The sequence below is a fragment of the Centroberyx gerrardi genome, chromosome 12 (genome assembly GCF_048128805.1).
Source record: "Centroberyx gerrardi isolate f3 chromosome 12, fCenGer3.hap1.cur.20231027, whole genome shotgun sequence".
In the NCBI taxonomy this organism is placed as follows: Eukaryota; Metazoa; Chordata; class Actinopteri; order Beryciformes; family Berycidae; genus Centroberyx; species Centroberyx gerrardi.
In genome coordinates, this window is record NC_136008.1 from 3523284 (window position 1) to 3540302 (window position 17019).

At 43.0% G+C, this 17019-nt stretch overlaps 2 protein-coding genes across 2 annotated transcripts in view; both read left to right on the forward strand.

Annotated features, from left to right (window-relative positions):
• bmper (BMP binding endothelial regulator) overlaps nt 1-17019 on the forward strand; it is a 217309-nt gene that overhangs the window by 16216 nt on the left and 184074 nt on the right. The gene's annotated exons all lie outside the window — the stretch shown is intronic.
• bbs9 (Bardet-Biedl syndrome 9) overlaps nt 1-17019 on the forward strand; it is a 188792-nt gene that overhangs the window by 10796 nt on the left and 160977 nt on the right. The window contains exons 5-7 of the mRNA XM_078287020.1: nt 6339-6513; nt 12434-12518; nt 13615-13798. Coding sequence (XP_078143146.1) covers nt 6339-6513; nt 12434-12518; nt 13615-13798 — 444 coding nt within the window. The remainder of the gene's footprint in view (nt 1-6338; nt 6514-12433; nt 12519-13614; nt 13799-17019) is intronic.

Below are 17019 nucleotides of genomic sequence, written 5' to 3' on the forward strand. Positions count from 1 at the left end.
TTCAGCAGTCGGATGGATTGTTTAGGATAATCTGTGAGTGTTTGAGTCGGGGGAGTCGCTCGCTGACGGAGCGTTTCCCCAAAGTTTACATGAAGGTTTAACATGGGAAACACAGAGTGAGCCGCTGCCAAGGCTGACTGGCTGGAAGACTTCGCTGGGATATGTTCTCACACACACACACACACACACACACACACTGGCCATCGTAATGATATGCAGACATATGCAGACACGCACACACACATAAACATGTGCATTGCTATGCATTGATCCATACACATAAACACACATGCACAGACAGTCACACTCGCACATACACACACAGACACAGATACAGAAAAACACACAAGCACACATTCACTCTTACACAGACACAGACACACAAACACGTGCAAACGCAAGCACATATACATAGTTACACACACACACACACACACTTGAGGATGTTTGTTGTGTTGGTTTACTCAGTACAGAGTGATAGCCACAGCTATGAGTCCGGACTAACCAGATGTTTGGTTTCCTGTGTGTGTGTATGTGTGCGTGTGCGTGTGTGTGTGCGTGCGTGTGTGTGTGTGTGTGTGTGTGTGTGTGGTGGCAGCCTTCAGAGGACAGTCTGAACACTGGAGAGCGGAGCGTTGTCACCAAGTGTGTGTTTGGGTTTGGAAGCCTTGGGTGTGTGTGGGAGTGTTTTTGCGAGTCGTGTGTACTCTTACACGTGAGTGTGCGTGTGTGTGTGTGTGTCTGTGTGTGTGTGTGTTAGGGTCTATAATAGCAGCCATTTAGCAGTGCTGTAGGCGCTGTAATAGCAGCTCTGTACTAATACTGGTCTAATAGCTAGGCTGCCTTTGGGTTTGGGTCACACTCGGGCCACACACACACACACACACACACACACACGCACACACACACACACACCAAGCATGGAGTGGCCTTGTCAAGCTTTTGCCACACGCATATAGATATATATATTTATATACACACACATCACACACACGCAGTCACACACACTCTCTAAAATGGCCTGGCCTTGCCAAGCTTTTGCCACACACACGCAGACACACACACACACACACACACATTTGCACCTACAACACACTCACATGTACATGCATAGACACACACACACACACTCCGAGTTTGCGCTTGTCAAGCTTGTGCCTCACACACGTGTACAGACACAGAAACACACACACACACACATGGCCACACACACTCTTCGAAATGGACTGCCCTTGTCCAGCTTTTGCCACACACACACACACACACGTGCACACACATGCACATCAGCACACAGAAACACACTCTGAATTTGGACTGGCCTTGTCGAGGTTTTACCCCACACACGTACACACACAGAGACATTCACATGTACCGACACACTCTCTCTCTCCCTCTCTCTCTCACACTCACACACACACACACACACACACACACACACACACACACACACACACACACAGAGGCCCCGCCCAGTGCGGTGTGCGGCCAGCCTCTGTGCTTTGTTGGCTGCTGTGTGCTTGTACAACATGTCTTATTAATGACACTAATACAGGCCTGTTTCCTCCACTGTGTCTGAGCGGCTGGATCAGCCTCCGCTCTAATAGTAGGCCTTTTGATACCTTATACATGGGCGTGGGAGTGTGGAATTACACGTGCACGCACACACACACACACACATGTGTCTGCACGTGCACACTCAGTAACATGACACAGCTTGGCTCTTATTTTCAGTACCTAGCACTTTTCTTATTATTGATGCTACATGGCCGTTTTAGGGAAGCAGGGTTTTTTTTTTCTCCACCTGACCGCTGTCTGGACGCTTGTTGTTTTGACCCTCGCCCCGCCGTGCAGGGTGGGAAATGACCAGCAGACACCAGACAGACCTCTGGGAAATATTTGTCTGGGAAGCTAGTCCGCTCTCCAGGTAACCGACTGTTTTTCGGAGTCCTATTCTGTTTGAAACGTCTAGGAAAATAGTGGCTGGTAAAAAATGAGTGGTAAAATAACTGGTGAGTCAGTGTGCGTTCACACCGCAGGCGTTCATGCTCAGTTCTGAATTGCTGCTCATATCTGTTTTGTTTTTTTTGGGATGTTTGTATCTGTTCTAGGATGTGCCCCATATCAGATACCAATATGAACTGACAGGGATGTTGAAAAGACACGTGAGCGCAGAGGAACAATAGAAAACAATAGTAACCAAAGTCTTTGAGGTTTGTCTGGATTGAGGCGTCTCCCTACCGCCGAAGTCGCAATTAGGCTTTCTTTCCATTATCGTGTCTTGTTTCTTCCATGCTAACGCTGGCTCATCCGGGCTGTCATGGTGCCAAAAATGAAATTTGTCTCAGTTGAATGGTCTGAAATGTACTTATTGTCCAGGCAGTGCTGACAAATATTGTTTTGAGTGTTTAAATACGAGTTGCATGTTGGTCTCATGCCTCAGGATCCCATTCTGTAGCACAGATTCTGTGGTCCAGATGGGAATCGGAATTTTTTTTTACTCCATGGAGAAAACATCAGATCCGAGTCACATGTGAGGGAAATAAAATCAGCTGCAGTGTGAATGGAGCCTTCATCTAATCTACAGGTAACAAACTTATCTTTTGGAGTTATATATTCTTCTTGAAAAATACTATTTAGCTGGTAAAAAGATGAAAGTTGCTGGTGAATTTCAACAGGGCCAATGGATGAAATAGTGGTTTGTTACATCAGTGATGCAAGAAAAATGCAAGAAAAATCAGTTGCACTTACACACTTACATCTCCCTTGATGTTATGAGCTGAACTCTCACCTCTAAATCCTTTACTTGGTCTGATCTGCTTTGGTCTTGAAGAAAAAAAAAAGCAATTCTTCTTTACCTTTGTCTCATTTATGATCATCTTAACAACACAGGGATATTGTCTGGGTGCTCTGACCTCTGACCTTTGACCTCCTTAGTATTGGTTGTAATGCTGGTGATGTAAGAATTGAAGCTTATTCTCCTGCTGACCTCATCGCAGGTTGTTCTGGATGAGAGCATCAGCTACAGTAAATGCCAAGAATGTAAAATGTAAACTGAGACTCTCTCATCTCGTTTTACCCACTGTCCTGTCAGTTTGCTCTGTATCTGCCATCAGAACAGTATTAGACAGTGTGAAGCTACCTGGTGTAGTTTTTAGGAAGGGCTCTGTTAATAAATAAACCAGCAGACTCAGAGGAGAACTGGATCTCTGGACTGTTGTGTGAAGCTGGACAGTTTAGCTGTGTTGCCTCTCAACCTCATTTTCTATACCAAGAAATATCTTCTAAGTTTTTGATCTGCGGTCTGAGCGGTCTTTCTTTAAATCTGCTTTGTGCCATTTTAAGACAAAAGTTTTCCCGTCCCCTAAGCCAATCCAGGAGAACACCAACACCTGAATCTCATCACACACACACTGGAATGCACACACTGGAATGCACACATTGAGGAGGAGAGAAGAGAGCTGTTAACCCACACAACAACACAAATGACCAGTCAGACAGTCAGACAGGATGCCAAAAATGTATGATATAGCTTTAGTAAATACAGTAGATTTTGAGCACCATCCCTCTTCATTTACTAAGTGGAGAGGAGAGGAGTTTTGTGGTGCTCCTACCCTCCTGCCACACTCACAGTATAAACATCCACAGCTTTACTGTTGGTTCACTTCACAATGTGATTCTGTTGGAAATGTGATGATCGTGATGAAGGGTTTGATGTTAAAGTCCTTTTAGCTTTCATACAAAAACCCAACTCAGATGTCAAAAGAATAAGTTGTAAGCATTTCCACAAAAACTACATGGTGCGGTAGACAAAAAAAATACACACACACGCACACATACACACACACACACACACACACATGCACTCAGATGTTTGGGCTGCAACGTTTGCTGTTGGATGATTATGGCACCGTGTGTATTATGTACTTGCATACACAGACATTCACACACACTCACACAGGGTGTGGCTGCGGTGTGAGAGACCTTGTCCTTCAGTGTGTTAACGGCCACCCTGAACTCAGCTCATCACACACACACACACACACACACACACACACACTTTGACAAATGTGTTTACACAGAATAGGTGTGTAGGAGTGTGCGGTTTTTCTGCCCATCCCCTTGTTGATAGATGTTGACTGTGTGTGTGTGTGTGTGCATGTGTGTGTGTGAGTGAGTGAGTGAGTGTGTGTGTGTGTTGCGCTGTAGGTGGCTGTCTCCCTGACCTCTAGTTGATGGCAGTGTGAGTTTTAATAGCGCGTTGAGGCCTAATTATAGTTCTCTGGTCACACAGCTCCTCTGGTTTATAGCCGTGTGAGCTTGTGTGTGTGTGTGTGTGTGTGTGTGTGTGTGTGTGTGTGTGTGTGTGTGTGTGTGGTGTGTTGGCATTAAATCTGTATGTGCTACAGCAGGCCTTTCCGAACAAACACACACACACACACATACACACCCATACCCAGAGCCAGGTGTGTGCTGTGTGTGTGTGTGTGTAGAGGTGTTAATGGAGATATCAGATTCAGCCAGAGGGAATAACACACTGCGCTCCACACACTCACACACACACACACACACACACACACACACACTCACACAACATCACCGAGTGCTGAAATGAAACAGAAGCCATGCATGTTATTCAGTATTGTTGGTGTTATGGTTTACATATCTGCAGTATGAAACACCAGAAGAAGAACTGTCATCATAACACAGAATCTGTAATGTGAAAAAATCAGATAAATGACGCTAGCTAACATTGACTATTGACTATTATTAACTATTGACTATTGCTTATCCACAGTTTGTCCAAATTAAATGTACTCTGATGCCAAAATAACAGGAACTGGATTGATTAAGGTTTTCTTGCATATACACTCTCAGAAAACTGTGACAATATACCCTGTAACAACGCATTATGTAATAACACGACAAAATGTAATACATTTTCACTTCATTATGTAATAACACCCGCATTATGTAATAACGCAACAAAATGTAATACATTTTCACTTCATTATGTAATAACACCCGCATTATGTAATAACGCAATATGTAATAAATTTCCCCGCATTTTGTAATAAATTATTACATATTGCGGTGGTTATTACAAGTTACAATTACGAGTTGCACGTTTTTTATGATGAAAATGTAATAATACAGTGCATTATGTAATAACCAACCAAAATGGATGTCTTCATCTGTACACATGTTATATTTTTAACAATTAAGATAACTTAAACTTCCCAAATATTAAATTAGACTGGCGTTATAGTTCACTCTGATCTTAGTCTAAATAGCCACATAAAAGCAGTAACAAGATCAGCTTTTTATCATCTTACAAATACAAATACAGCCAAACTCAGGGACTTCATGTCAAAAGCCGACCTGGAAAAACTCATTCAGGCTTTTATTTCTAGCAGACTGCTGCAATGGTCTTTAGACAGAGCTCCCCAAAAACACCATCACAAAGCTTCAGTTTATTCAAAATGCAGCTGCTAGAGTTCTTACAGGGGTCAAAAGGTCAGAGCACATCACCCTGATTCTTCAGTCACTACAAAAACTAAAATGCGGGGAAATGTATTACATATTGCGTTCAGGCTGTGTATTACAAAATGCGGCAGATTATTACAAAATGCGGGTGTTATTACATAATGAAGTTAAAATTTATTACATTTTGTCGAGTTATTACATAATGCGGTGTTATTACATAATGCGTTGTTACATATGTACCCAAAACAGTACAAATACTTATGACTTAGGTACACTTGTCGACTGTAGCTCTAAAAGAACAGTCATGTAGTACAAGTGACAAAAGTGTACTTTGATGGTTTGATACCCTTTGAAAAGTTACAGATATTTGTCTGTAGAGGTACCACACCCGTGGCATGACATTTTGTACCTTTTTAAAAAGGCCAAAAAATTCATATCATTATAAAGTGAATACTTTGGGTTTTATTTGGCTGCTGGTCATACTAAGGAAGCAATTTGAAGAGTCACTTTGGGCTCTGGGAACTTGTGATGGGCATTTGACATTATTTTTGACACTTTATAGACTAAATGGTTAATCGATTAATCGAAAGAAGAATCAATAGATTTAGCGATAACAAAACAAGGTTAGTTACAGCCTTAGTCCGGGCTCTACTGACCTTATATGATCCCTGTGAAACTAGAATGATTACGTAAGAGCCAAACAGAATAAAAGCGAAGGAGGGATAGCAGAGATGAATGTTTTGAAGAGAGCAAGTCTACACAGTCTAAGAGATTTCAGTCTACATCAGAAGACAATAAAGAAAATAAAGCTCCATTCACCCCCCCCCCCCCCCCCCCCCCCCTCTCTCCGTCAGCGCACCACTCCCTGTGCATCCAGTCGATGGACGGGATGCTGATGTTCTTCGAGCAGGACAGCTTCTCCTTCGGCCGGTTCCTGCCCGGCTTCCTGCTGCCCGGCCCGCTGCTGTACTGTCCCAGGACCGACAACTTCCTCACCGTGTCCTCCGCACGCCAGCTGGAGAGCTACAAGTACGTCCACACACACACGCACACACACACACACACACACACACACAAGCTGGCTGTCCATCAGAATTTTGTTTATGAATTGTGATGTATTGAATTAGAAACAGCGAATTTTGATAAAACTCAAACTCAATATCGCAAAAAAAAACGTTTTTACACTGGCTTGAAGTGGAAAATGTTTTTGTCAATAAAGAGATGATGGGATAAATAGTGACAGGAACGTATTTGTTGAGTAAATAATGATGTTGGCTTGGAACGATCAGCCTGATGAATGGTTCAGTCTCACTGCACAACACTTCAGAAGTGGCTTTGGACGTTTAAAAATGAAATATGACAGGCTCGCTCTCTTAGAATATCATACATGTGGTTTCTAACATGTACAAGCGCTCCATTTTTAGTTGTATGACCATTAGTTGGTACATCTTAAAGTCATCTGCTCTCGCTGCCTGCCTGGTTTGGTTGGACCAAACACACACACACACACACACACACACACGCACACACACACACACGCTCACACTCAGAAAATTTCCCCCCCTTTAATGCAAGCACATGCACACTTCCCATTTCCCTCTGGCTGAGGCATAGAGAGCTTTTAGAAGTTTTAAAGTGTGTGTGTGTGTGTGTGTGTGTGTGTGTGTGTGTGTGTGTGTCTGTAGTCTTGTCTCCCAGCTGTTTGTTATCTCAGCACCCCCCCAAGAGATTCCCCAGACTAGATATCACTGTGGAAACACTGACTTCACCACCCCCTGGACCCACACACACACACACACACACACACGCTGACACTATATGCTGTCTAATAAATTTAAGAGCACTGAGTTCGTTTACATGTGCACCAAAACCCTGATTACTGGGAATAATCCCTGTAAAGTGATATTTCCATTACGTTTACATGCTTTGACGTAACGCGCTTTCTCTAACAGTCGGTTTACATGATTCATTTAATATTCTATATTCACTGAGCCGTGTTGTTTGTTGTTCTAAGCTCTCTAACTTCAGAAGCTTCCCGACCTCCTGTCTGCTTTCAGTCTGTTTCTGGATTCTGTTTGGACGATAGATTAGATTTCATGTGGAAGTGTTACACAGAAAATAATCTGCTCTACTGCATGATGAGCTCTACTTTCATTCAACACAGACATCACTGATGTGTTATATTGTCGAGGTGCTGTGACCTCTGACCCTTGACCTCCTTACTGTCTGTTGCTTTTAATGTTGTTGATCTAGGAATTGAACCTTATTCTGTTGTTAGTGGAGGTTGCTAAATGCCTGAGTTATAAAATATTTTTTTTCAGATTAGAGTTGGTTAGAGTTGATGCTCGGCCGGACTGTGCACCAAAATGCTCAAAAATTTGCTTCACTTCTCATTCACTTCCACTGAAAACCAGGTGAATGGCGAAAAAAACATTATTACTGGTTGTGAAGCAGTTTTGCCCCTTCGCATGCAGTGACCTTTGACCTGCGAATTTGCACGGCCAGCCAATGGGAATGCTGCTTTTGGCATGTTTACCTCTCCAGTTTTATACACTACCAGTCAACAGTCTGGACCCACCTGACTGAATGTTCTGTGTTTTTCATTCTCTTAAAGCCATTTTGATCTAAAGATTCTGCTTAAATGCTTGAAATTAGTTTCTTAGACAAATATAAATAGTGAAGTTGATCCTATGTATGAATTTCTTTCCAAAGCCTTTTGCCTTTCCATCAAGGCAAAGGGCGGCTGCTTTAAAGAATCTAAAATATAAGATAGTTTGGATTTGTTCAACACTTGTTTGGTCACTGCATAATTCCATTTGTGTTATTTCAGCAGCTAGTTAGATATTATCTCGCTCCTCAAATTTTGAAATGCCTCCCAATCACACATTATCCTTTTTCGCTATGAGGAGCAAAGATATCAGATGTGAACAAGCCTTTAGACATATGGTATATTATGTATTATATCTCAGATGACTGGGTTAGACTTAGGGTTTACTGAGTAGTATATTATATAGTGGTATGTTATATATATTACATATCAGATGACTGTTAAAGATGTGTTTTACTGAGTGGTCGGCTATATTATATATTATATATCAGATGACTGGTCAAACTGTTCTGCCTCGCTCAGTTTATTTAGCCTGCTGGACCCTCTCCTGCCCTGATGAATGAGAGCTTGATTTGGTCGGTGTGTGTGTGTGTGTGTGTGTGTGTGTGTGTGTGTGTGCATCTAGTTTGTGTTTATCCATGACACAGAGAGCATATGCGTGTATGTTTGTGTAATTTGCGCGCGCGTGTGTGTGTAAAATGCGTGTGCATGTGTGGAATGTGTGTATGCAGTATGTATACGCTATGTATATGTATGATGTGTGTGTAGAAGGAAAATGTGTGTGTGTGTGTGTGTGTGTGTGTGTGTGTGTGAGGGCAGCGTTTCAGAGAGATCCTCTTTCATATAAATGAGCAGACTGTTTCCTCAAACTCAGTGTCCCACGCTCTGCATGATGACTGATACCTCCTAGAGACACACACACACACACACACACACACACACAGAAACGCATACACACATCCACATACCGTTGGTAGTGTGATAGACCTGGGAACATTGAATAGGTTTGTGTGGTTGTCCAGTTAAAAGTGCTTGTGGTGAATAGTAATGTGGCACACACACACACACACACACACACACACACACACGGCTATGCACACTTTGGTGAGGGAATATTTTGTGTCTTTATTATAGTCTGTGTGTGTGTGTGTGTGTGTGTGTGCGTTAGAGAGAGAAAACACGCCACCTTCACCACAAACACATTGAAATGGCCAACCGAACAAACCTATTCAATGTTCCCAGGTGTATCTCACTGCCAACGGAGTGTGTGTGTGTGTGTGTGTTTGTGTGTGTGTGTGTGTGTGTGTGTGTGTGTGTGTGTGTGTGTGTTGTTCTCCCTCCTCATATGTTAGGCATGCGGGCGAATAATCAGTTTTCTGTGGTTTTTCAATTTTTCTGCCTCCTCACACACAGAGCTTTGTGTGATTTCACCTCCATTCATAATAATTCATTCAATATCCAACCGACTACGTATGGATGGAACTGACCACACACACACACACACACACACACACACACACAGACAGTACATACACACACTTTTAATTCATTCATGCTTCCTCAAATCCATCATTACCAAAACATCGAACTAAGAGGTGGAATAGAAATGTCAAAACCGAATGAAAGAATACAGTTATTTTATAGTGTTATTTTAGTATTATTAGACAGAATTTAATCCATTCACTCATGTAGATGTCTCCACTGAGAGTTGTTTTAAAAACTATCCCATTTAAAGTAAACCACTGACATGTTGAATTTATATTTTAGTTCATTTTCTTCACCAGGAAATGGTCAGTTTGATGAAAAGGCTTCTGTAGTGGTGATCATCCATGAAACAGCTTGTTAGCATTGTTGCTGTTCTGCATTGAAACCAATGGATACTGCTAGCAATGGGTTCAACATAATAAATCCTGTGTTGTATTGCAAAAAAACAAATTTTTGAGCACTTATTCTGCCATTTTCCACACAATATAATGAGGAATTAGCTTCACTGGTTGGGAAAAACCAACATTATCCAGCAATGAAGGAGAAATTTCAATATTAGTGTGATGTCATTAGCATCATATATAGGCAAGGCACCAGTGTAAAATAACATTTAACTGTGACACATAATGTACTTTTATTGTCTGGAGCTTGACAACATTAATGGAGTTCTCCATGTTGCAGTCTTTCAGCGACGGGAAAATTTGACCCACAGCTAGAAATATAAAAATCTTCCATTCCACTCCACCGAAAACAGAAAAAACTAAAGACAGGATAGGGCTTATTAGTCCTTATAATGTAAAGCGTTCAGATGGAACCGCTGTGGAAGTGACAGCGTTTGGGATGCTGGTTTGGTTTTTGCTGTAAACCATTACCTGAAACGTATCACTCAGTAAGAGCGTGTGTGTGTTAAGCGGGGAAAAGCTGAGAATAATTATCCCGAGCAACCAAAGTCTACAGAAAACTTAAATTATGGCATTTAAACTTGTGAACATTTCCAAGTTGTTGCTTTGAGCCGTTCAGCCGTTCCAGTGAGTATTCCCACATCACTTGAAGACAGCTTAAACTACACTAATAGAGAAATCATTGTGCACAGTTTTGACTGTTGAATTATGTTTCCTCGTACTAAAGATGGCCGAATCGATTTGTTAACAATCTCCTCCAGTTTTCACCCAGTTCTGTGTGTCTGAAGCGGCTCCGCTGGCCCGCTCTGCCCGATTCCAGTCGGGTAATCGTTGCACACCTAATAGAAATTCCGCAGTCAGACTCATGTTCATTTACCCAGACATCTACCAGCTTTCCATACACGGATGATTAAACCTCCACTCACCCATTATTTGGCAGCCATGTTGGATTATGGCGATTAAGATTTCAGGTAGAATTCACCGCTGCCAACCTTGATTAACTGCAAGAGTACGGTCCAAGAATGTAAGGCTGAGTGAGAAAACTGTGAGTGGATAAATCAGCAGTTATTTAGTGTTTGGACTGCGGTGCGGGGCGGGCCGGGCTCGGCCTGCAGCTCGCCATCCGCCCAGGTGTGAGAGAGAGAGAGAGAGAAGGATAGATTCCCGCCAGACTGCTGCGACTGCCAGCCTCTTACTGGAAAACTCCTGATGCTGCAGACGCCAAAATCAACTGACCGCGGATCAGTCTGACCACTTTATCCTCAGCCAGTTGCCAGCAGCGCACTGATTAAAACCGATAGAGCGCAGATCGGGGAAGGCCGGGTCAGCGGCCCGTCGGCTGGGCTGACAGACGCTGGAAGGGAGAAGGGAAGAGATAAGAGGCGAACTGCGGAGGCTGTTAATTAATGAACATGCTCTACTGTTTGTGTATGATGTGCACTGTGATTTCTGTGCTGGCCTTGTAACTGAATTGCCCTTGGGAAAATAATCGGTGGGAACAGTTAATGAGAAACACTCCCTGCACAATTAAAGAGCAAATCAGCACTAAATTACACAGCGCAGAAAATCACTGTTGCTGCTCTCTGTGGGTTGAAAGTTTCAAGCACGTTGCACTTCTGGCCACGCCCCAATCAGTGATGTCACAGCAGGTGTTTTTCCTTTGTTTCTGCCCATAGAAAACATTGCAACAGGGTTTTTCTGCCCTGTTTGATGCTGAGTGTTGATTTGCTCTTTAAAAAGCCCTCGAGCAAGGCACCTCCCTGCCAGCTGTTCAGTGGCCAACACTGCTCTAATAAGACAAAACAGCAGTAACTACTATTTGGGTGTTTTGTCCTTTTGTTTTTTTTATTTTGTTTTATAGATATGCTTATTGACTTTTTGCTTTACACTTTGCAGAACACACAAGTGCATATTACAAAAATGTATATGTAAACATAAATAAGAATGAAACAAAATTGAATGACCACTTTGTTACAGGTACAGTTACCAAACCTATAATTTAAGTAGTCACATATGGGAAATTAAGGTTGTGTTTTGTCCATTTTAAAGGTCAATTGAAGTCATTAATGTGGTTTAAATTCAATATCGGCAAAAATGATACCCATAAATGCTATTAAATACTATACAACCCATCTCTGTACCAACAATACTTTGATTGGAGCAGGAGATAAACTTTGATGTCATTTTTCTCAGTTTCATTTCTCACTCTTTGGGCTTTTTAGTGCAGAACAGTAGAAGACTGTGGTGGCACTGTAAATATACCAAAATACCATTTGAATACTTGAAGATATGTGATACTTTTTTACATTTCTTAAATATTTTTTTACATAAGTTAAGCTTGAAAGACCTGCTCAGAAAACGGCACACATCATCCACATCGCTACACTGACAGCGGTCTGAATGTGAGCCACAGACAGAGTGTTTGTATGTAAAGCCGTGTCTGTCTGACTCCCAGGTATGAGACTCTGGCCGTGGCTACAGAGGCGGAGAGCCGGCAGGATCCTGACCTGCCCGTCAAGACCGGAGGCAAGAGGCTGACGGTGAGTCCTGAACGCCACGACCGCAACACGGACAGGGAGAGTAGAGTAATGTTCAGCCGTAAGCCCCTTTCACACATGCAGCTTCACCCAGAAACATTACAGAGATGTTCTGTGTCGGGGTCACGTGTGAACGGGAGCCGGAGTGGATATTCCAGTAATTTCCTTCCTTGAGGGAATCTTCCGTTGTGACACTCGTGTGAACAAAATGGTACGTTCAGATTACGGGCTACAAAACGACGGGAAGTAATTTATTTTCAATGGTAACCGACGACACAAAGCTGCAAACACCAGCGCATAAAATCCAGCAGCGTGTCGGTCATACAAAGCAATAAACTGAAGGTCATCTGGCTTTTTTCCACACTCTGATGATGCGGTGAAGCTCGAACCAATCGGAGTAGAGGGAAGATAGGGTAAGGTAGTTACATGTATTTTTTTATGTACTTGATTCATTATTTAAAGAATGATTATTTGCTAAATAAAATTAAAACGAGGCAAAAACAAAGCTATGACATTATTATTTGGTGCACCCAACGTGACGACGTGAACCAATCAGTGAACACCCGGGCAACACTTCTTCAACTCGTCTTCTCGGTTGGCGACAGTGTGGCTTGGCTCGGCAGACCGTTTTGTAGCTTTTGTAGCGCGTAATGTGAACATACCTTAAACCGTCAGATTCCCGGGTCGAGCGCGTAAAAGGTTACGACAGTCTGACATAATGCGCTTTCACGTAGAGCGAACAAACCAATCACAAGAGAGTCTGGGCGGCCGATTTCATTCTGCAACTCGCTCACTGCAGCGTTTGTTTGGAGTGGGAGGGTCAAAAGTTTGAAAATCGGCAGGTTTTTTGTTTTCACATATGTCTGGAAATTGGACCGAGGGAGTTACTAGCCATTTGAGTGTTACACCGCTGTAAGTACATTATGTATTAGGGAGATTTTCAAGTACGTACACACTAATATTGTCTACTTACAATACTTTTCCACAGGTTAATACCCAGGTTAATAAGGAATAAGGCCATTGTAAAGTATTACCCTGTATCTTCATATGATTGTTCTAATGTGTGTGTGTGTGTGTGTGTGTGTGTGTTCTCCTCCAGCCGGACTGGACGCTGGTCCTGGGGGAGCAGGCCCTGGACCTGTCCGTACCCTCCTTCTCCCACTCCTCCTCCTCCATCTTCGTCCTGGGGGAGAGGAACCTCTTCTGTCTCCATGACAACGGCCAGATCCGCTTCATGAAGAAACTGGAGTTCAACCCCAGCTGCTTCCTGCCGTACGCCTCAGGTAGACCACAGGGACTGAACCTTTAGCATGGGCCTTAAGTGCTTTAGTAACTAAGGAAAGGGAAAAATAAGCCTAAAGGAACAATTCACCCCAAAATGAAAATTCTGTCATTATCTACTCACTCCCGTGTCGGTGGAAACTCCATTTCAGTTGGCACAGCCACCAAACACACAGTGAGTTAGCTCAAAATTCCCTCTGTCCTGCAAGATTTTGTTCCAGATCTGCTCTTGCACACCTGATCCAGTTAAGGGCTTAATGCTGATTGGCTGAGCAGTAGAAACAGATCTACCTGAACTGGGCTGACATCAAAGTGTGTAGGCCTTAATTGGATCAGGTGTGCAAGAGTAGAGCTGGAACACAAACTGTTAGGACAGGGGGAACTTGAGGACTGGATTGGGAAAATAGAAATGTTTGTGTTTTGGAATGATATCCTTTATATGTATGTGATCGCACATACACACTCACACTCACATAGAGAAGGAGAGAGAGAGAGAGAGAGAGAGAGAGAGAGAGAGAGAGACAGTGGGAGAGAGAGATTTTGTTAACAGGAGATTGTGTAGCTGTTTAGTTATCCAGTAGCTCTGGTATCTCCTGGTGAAAAGGCATCAAATCTGAGGCATGAAACACTGGCCTGCTTCCAGTACACATGTACAACACACACACACACACACACACACACACACACACACACACGCATGCACACATATCTTGTGTTGGCTGAGGCTCTGGTAGATTATGCAAGTGTGTAAGTGTGTGTCAAGCTAATCCCACCATGGCTGCAGAGCTGGAAATGGGTTCCAGCTTTACACACCTCTTCCTGTTGGGGGGGTTGTGTGTGTGTGTGTGTGTGTGTGTGTGTGTGTGTGTGTGTGTGTGAGAGAGAGAGGGGGTGGGGGGCAGAACAAACTTGTCTTATATGAATGCAGACTCCAGTGTCACGTATACTGAGAGGTTAAAAACACAATTTGTACCTGACAGACAATATGGGCGTATTTCCCTCACACACACACGCACACACACACACACACACACACACACACACACACCATCATTTTTCAGTAATTAGCGATTAACAATGTAATTGTATCAAATTGCAGCTTGATTGTGGTCATTTAGAACAGGAGACATGAGAACATGCACAGACACGTGCACGTGCGCACACAGACGCACACAGGCACACACACACACACACACACACACACACACACACACACACACACAGATGTGATTTTATTAGTTTTAGCCCTACATAGCATGGATAGGAGCCACCTGCTGTTGTATTGTCATCTGGATGGTCTACACCCAGAAAAAGGAGGGTTCTTCAAGGGTTCTCTGGTTAGGGTAGTGGTTCTGTACGGAACCATAAAGACTCAAAGATCCCAGTGGTCAGAATAAAGAACCCAGTGTGGATGTGAAAAGGTTCCTTTAATACTTTTGTTTTGGAACATTTCACGTATTCTTAAAGCAATATTCCAATTAGTTTTAACATGCAGGTTATTTGGCTCTTGACCGCCATGAAAACCAGAATATAATCTACTCACCAGGACCAGATGCACGATCAGATGCGGACCCAGGATGCTTTGTTGTCTTAAAAGTGGGATTGTTGTTGAATCTATTCACTAACATGTTAAATATAGTTTTTCAGGGCATTTTGATCAGACAGGAGTGCTTACAAGCACAATATACAATAACTTCTTCCTTAAAACAGTATCACTCTGCCTTGTTAACATTTGATTTACTGACTTTGGATGGGAACTGAAACCTTTAGCCCAGAGGGCCAGAATATAGTTAATAATGTTAAAACCCAAAGCTTGTATCTATGTTTAATGTTTGATACTATTGTGAAAATGTTGTAAATGTTGCATAAAAGCAACAACATACTGGAGGGAGTGCCATATCCTGGTTATTACAGCACCATGTAGGTTCTATGTAGAAGCATTCCACCATGGTGCTATAGAGAACCTTTCTAAAAGGGTTCCTGACTGCTCCAAAAGGGTTCTGCTGTGGTACAAAGCTAAAGAACCTTTTTCTGGTACTACGTAGAAGAGTGTTGCACCTGGTCTGAAAGGCAGGAGAGGCTGATAGATTGGAAGAGAGAGAGAGAATGGATGTGAAAGAAAGAGAAAAACATGCAGACAGGAGATTGATGGAGGGATCGCAGGAAGGCCGAGCGCTGTCGATCGACGGCTGTTTTCAATCTGAGCATCGAAGTGTCTCAACTTTCAAAGTGTCTGCTATCTGTTCCAACCGTTATTTAGATTTTTAAAGTCACACTTGGAAATCGTAGTTAGAACTTCAATTAGTGCAACAAAAATGGCTTTTAGTGGGACTGGGTGCCCGTCGACAGTCATCAAAGATCCCATATGGGAGGAAGACAGCAACTCCCAACAACAAACTGCAACCACAATCTTCTGTTTTGATGCTTAGTGTTCACTTAACGATTAATAAACTGACATGTGTCAACGCTGTCTGTCAGAGCTGGCACCCGCCGTATAAAGCGCTCTTTATAGCAGTAAAGAGGTTCTGTTGTGGGTCTCCTGGTACTCTGCAGAACCCGTACTGCTCAGAGTGTGCAGCCGTCTGGTTCTGCAGAGGAGGAGAGATAACTGTGCTCTCCTGGGTGTTTCCTAACGCTTTCCTCCTGGCCTTCAGCCTCACAGCTGCCTCTGCTGGACCGCTGCCCTCTTTATATCTGTCTGTCTGTCTGTCTGTCTTCCTGTCCTCTATCTCTCTGTCTGTGCGTCTCTCTTTTTCTGTCTCTCTTTCTCACTCTCTCTCTCAATTGGTATAAAAGTAAAGAACAACATTGTCAAAGCATCGAGGTAAAATATGTGTTTTTTTTTATCTTTTTATTTTTATTTTAGAGCTCTTTTGGTCTCCTTCTGTCTCTCCCTCTCTTTCTCTTTCTCTCTCTTTCTTTCTCTGTCTCTCTCTCTCTCCATCTCATTGTTTTCTCCCCCAAGGAGTGATAACAGGTCTGCTCAACCTCAACATTGTAAATAACAAGGGTTTAATTGTGGTGTACACACACACACACACACACACACACACACAGTTAGCTATCATTGGCACAGAGAGCAGCACCACATGTTTGTCTGATACTCCTGGCCACCATGGAAAGACAGTTTGGGGAGCGTCGAGAGGAGGAGAGGAGGAAGAGAGGAGGAGAGGGGGAGAGAGAAGGGGAGAAAATGGGAAGATGGGAGGAAAAGAGGGGAGAT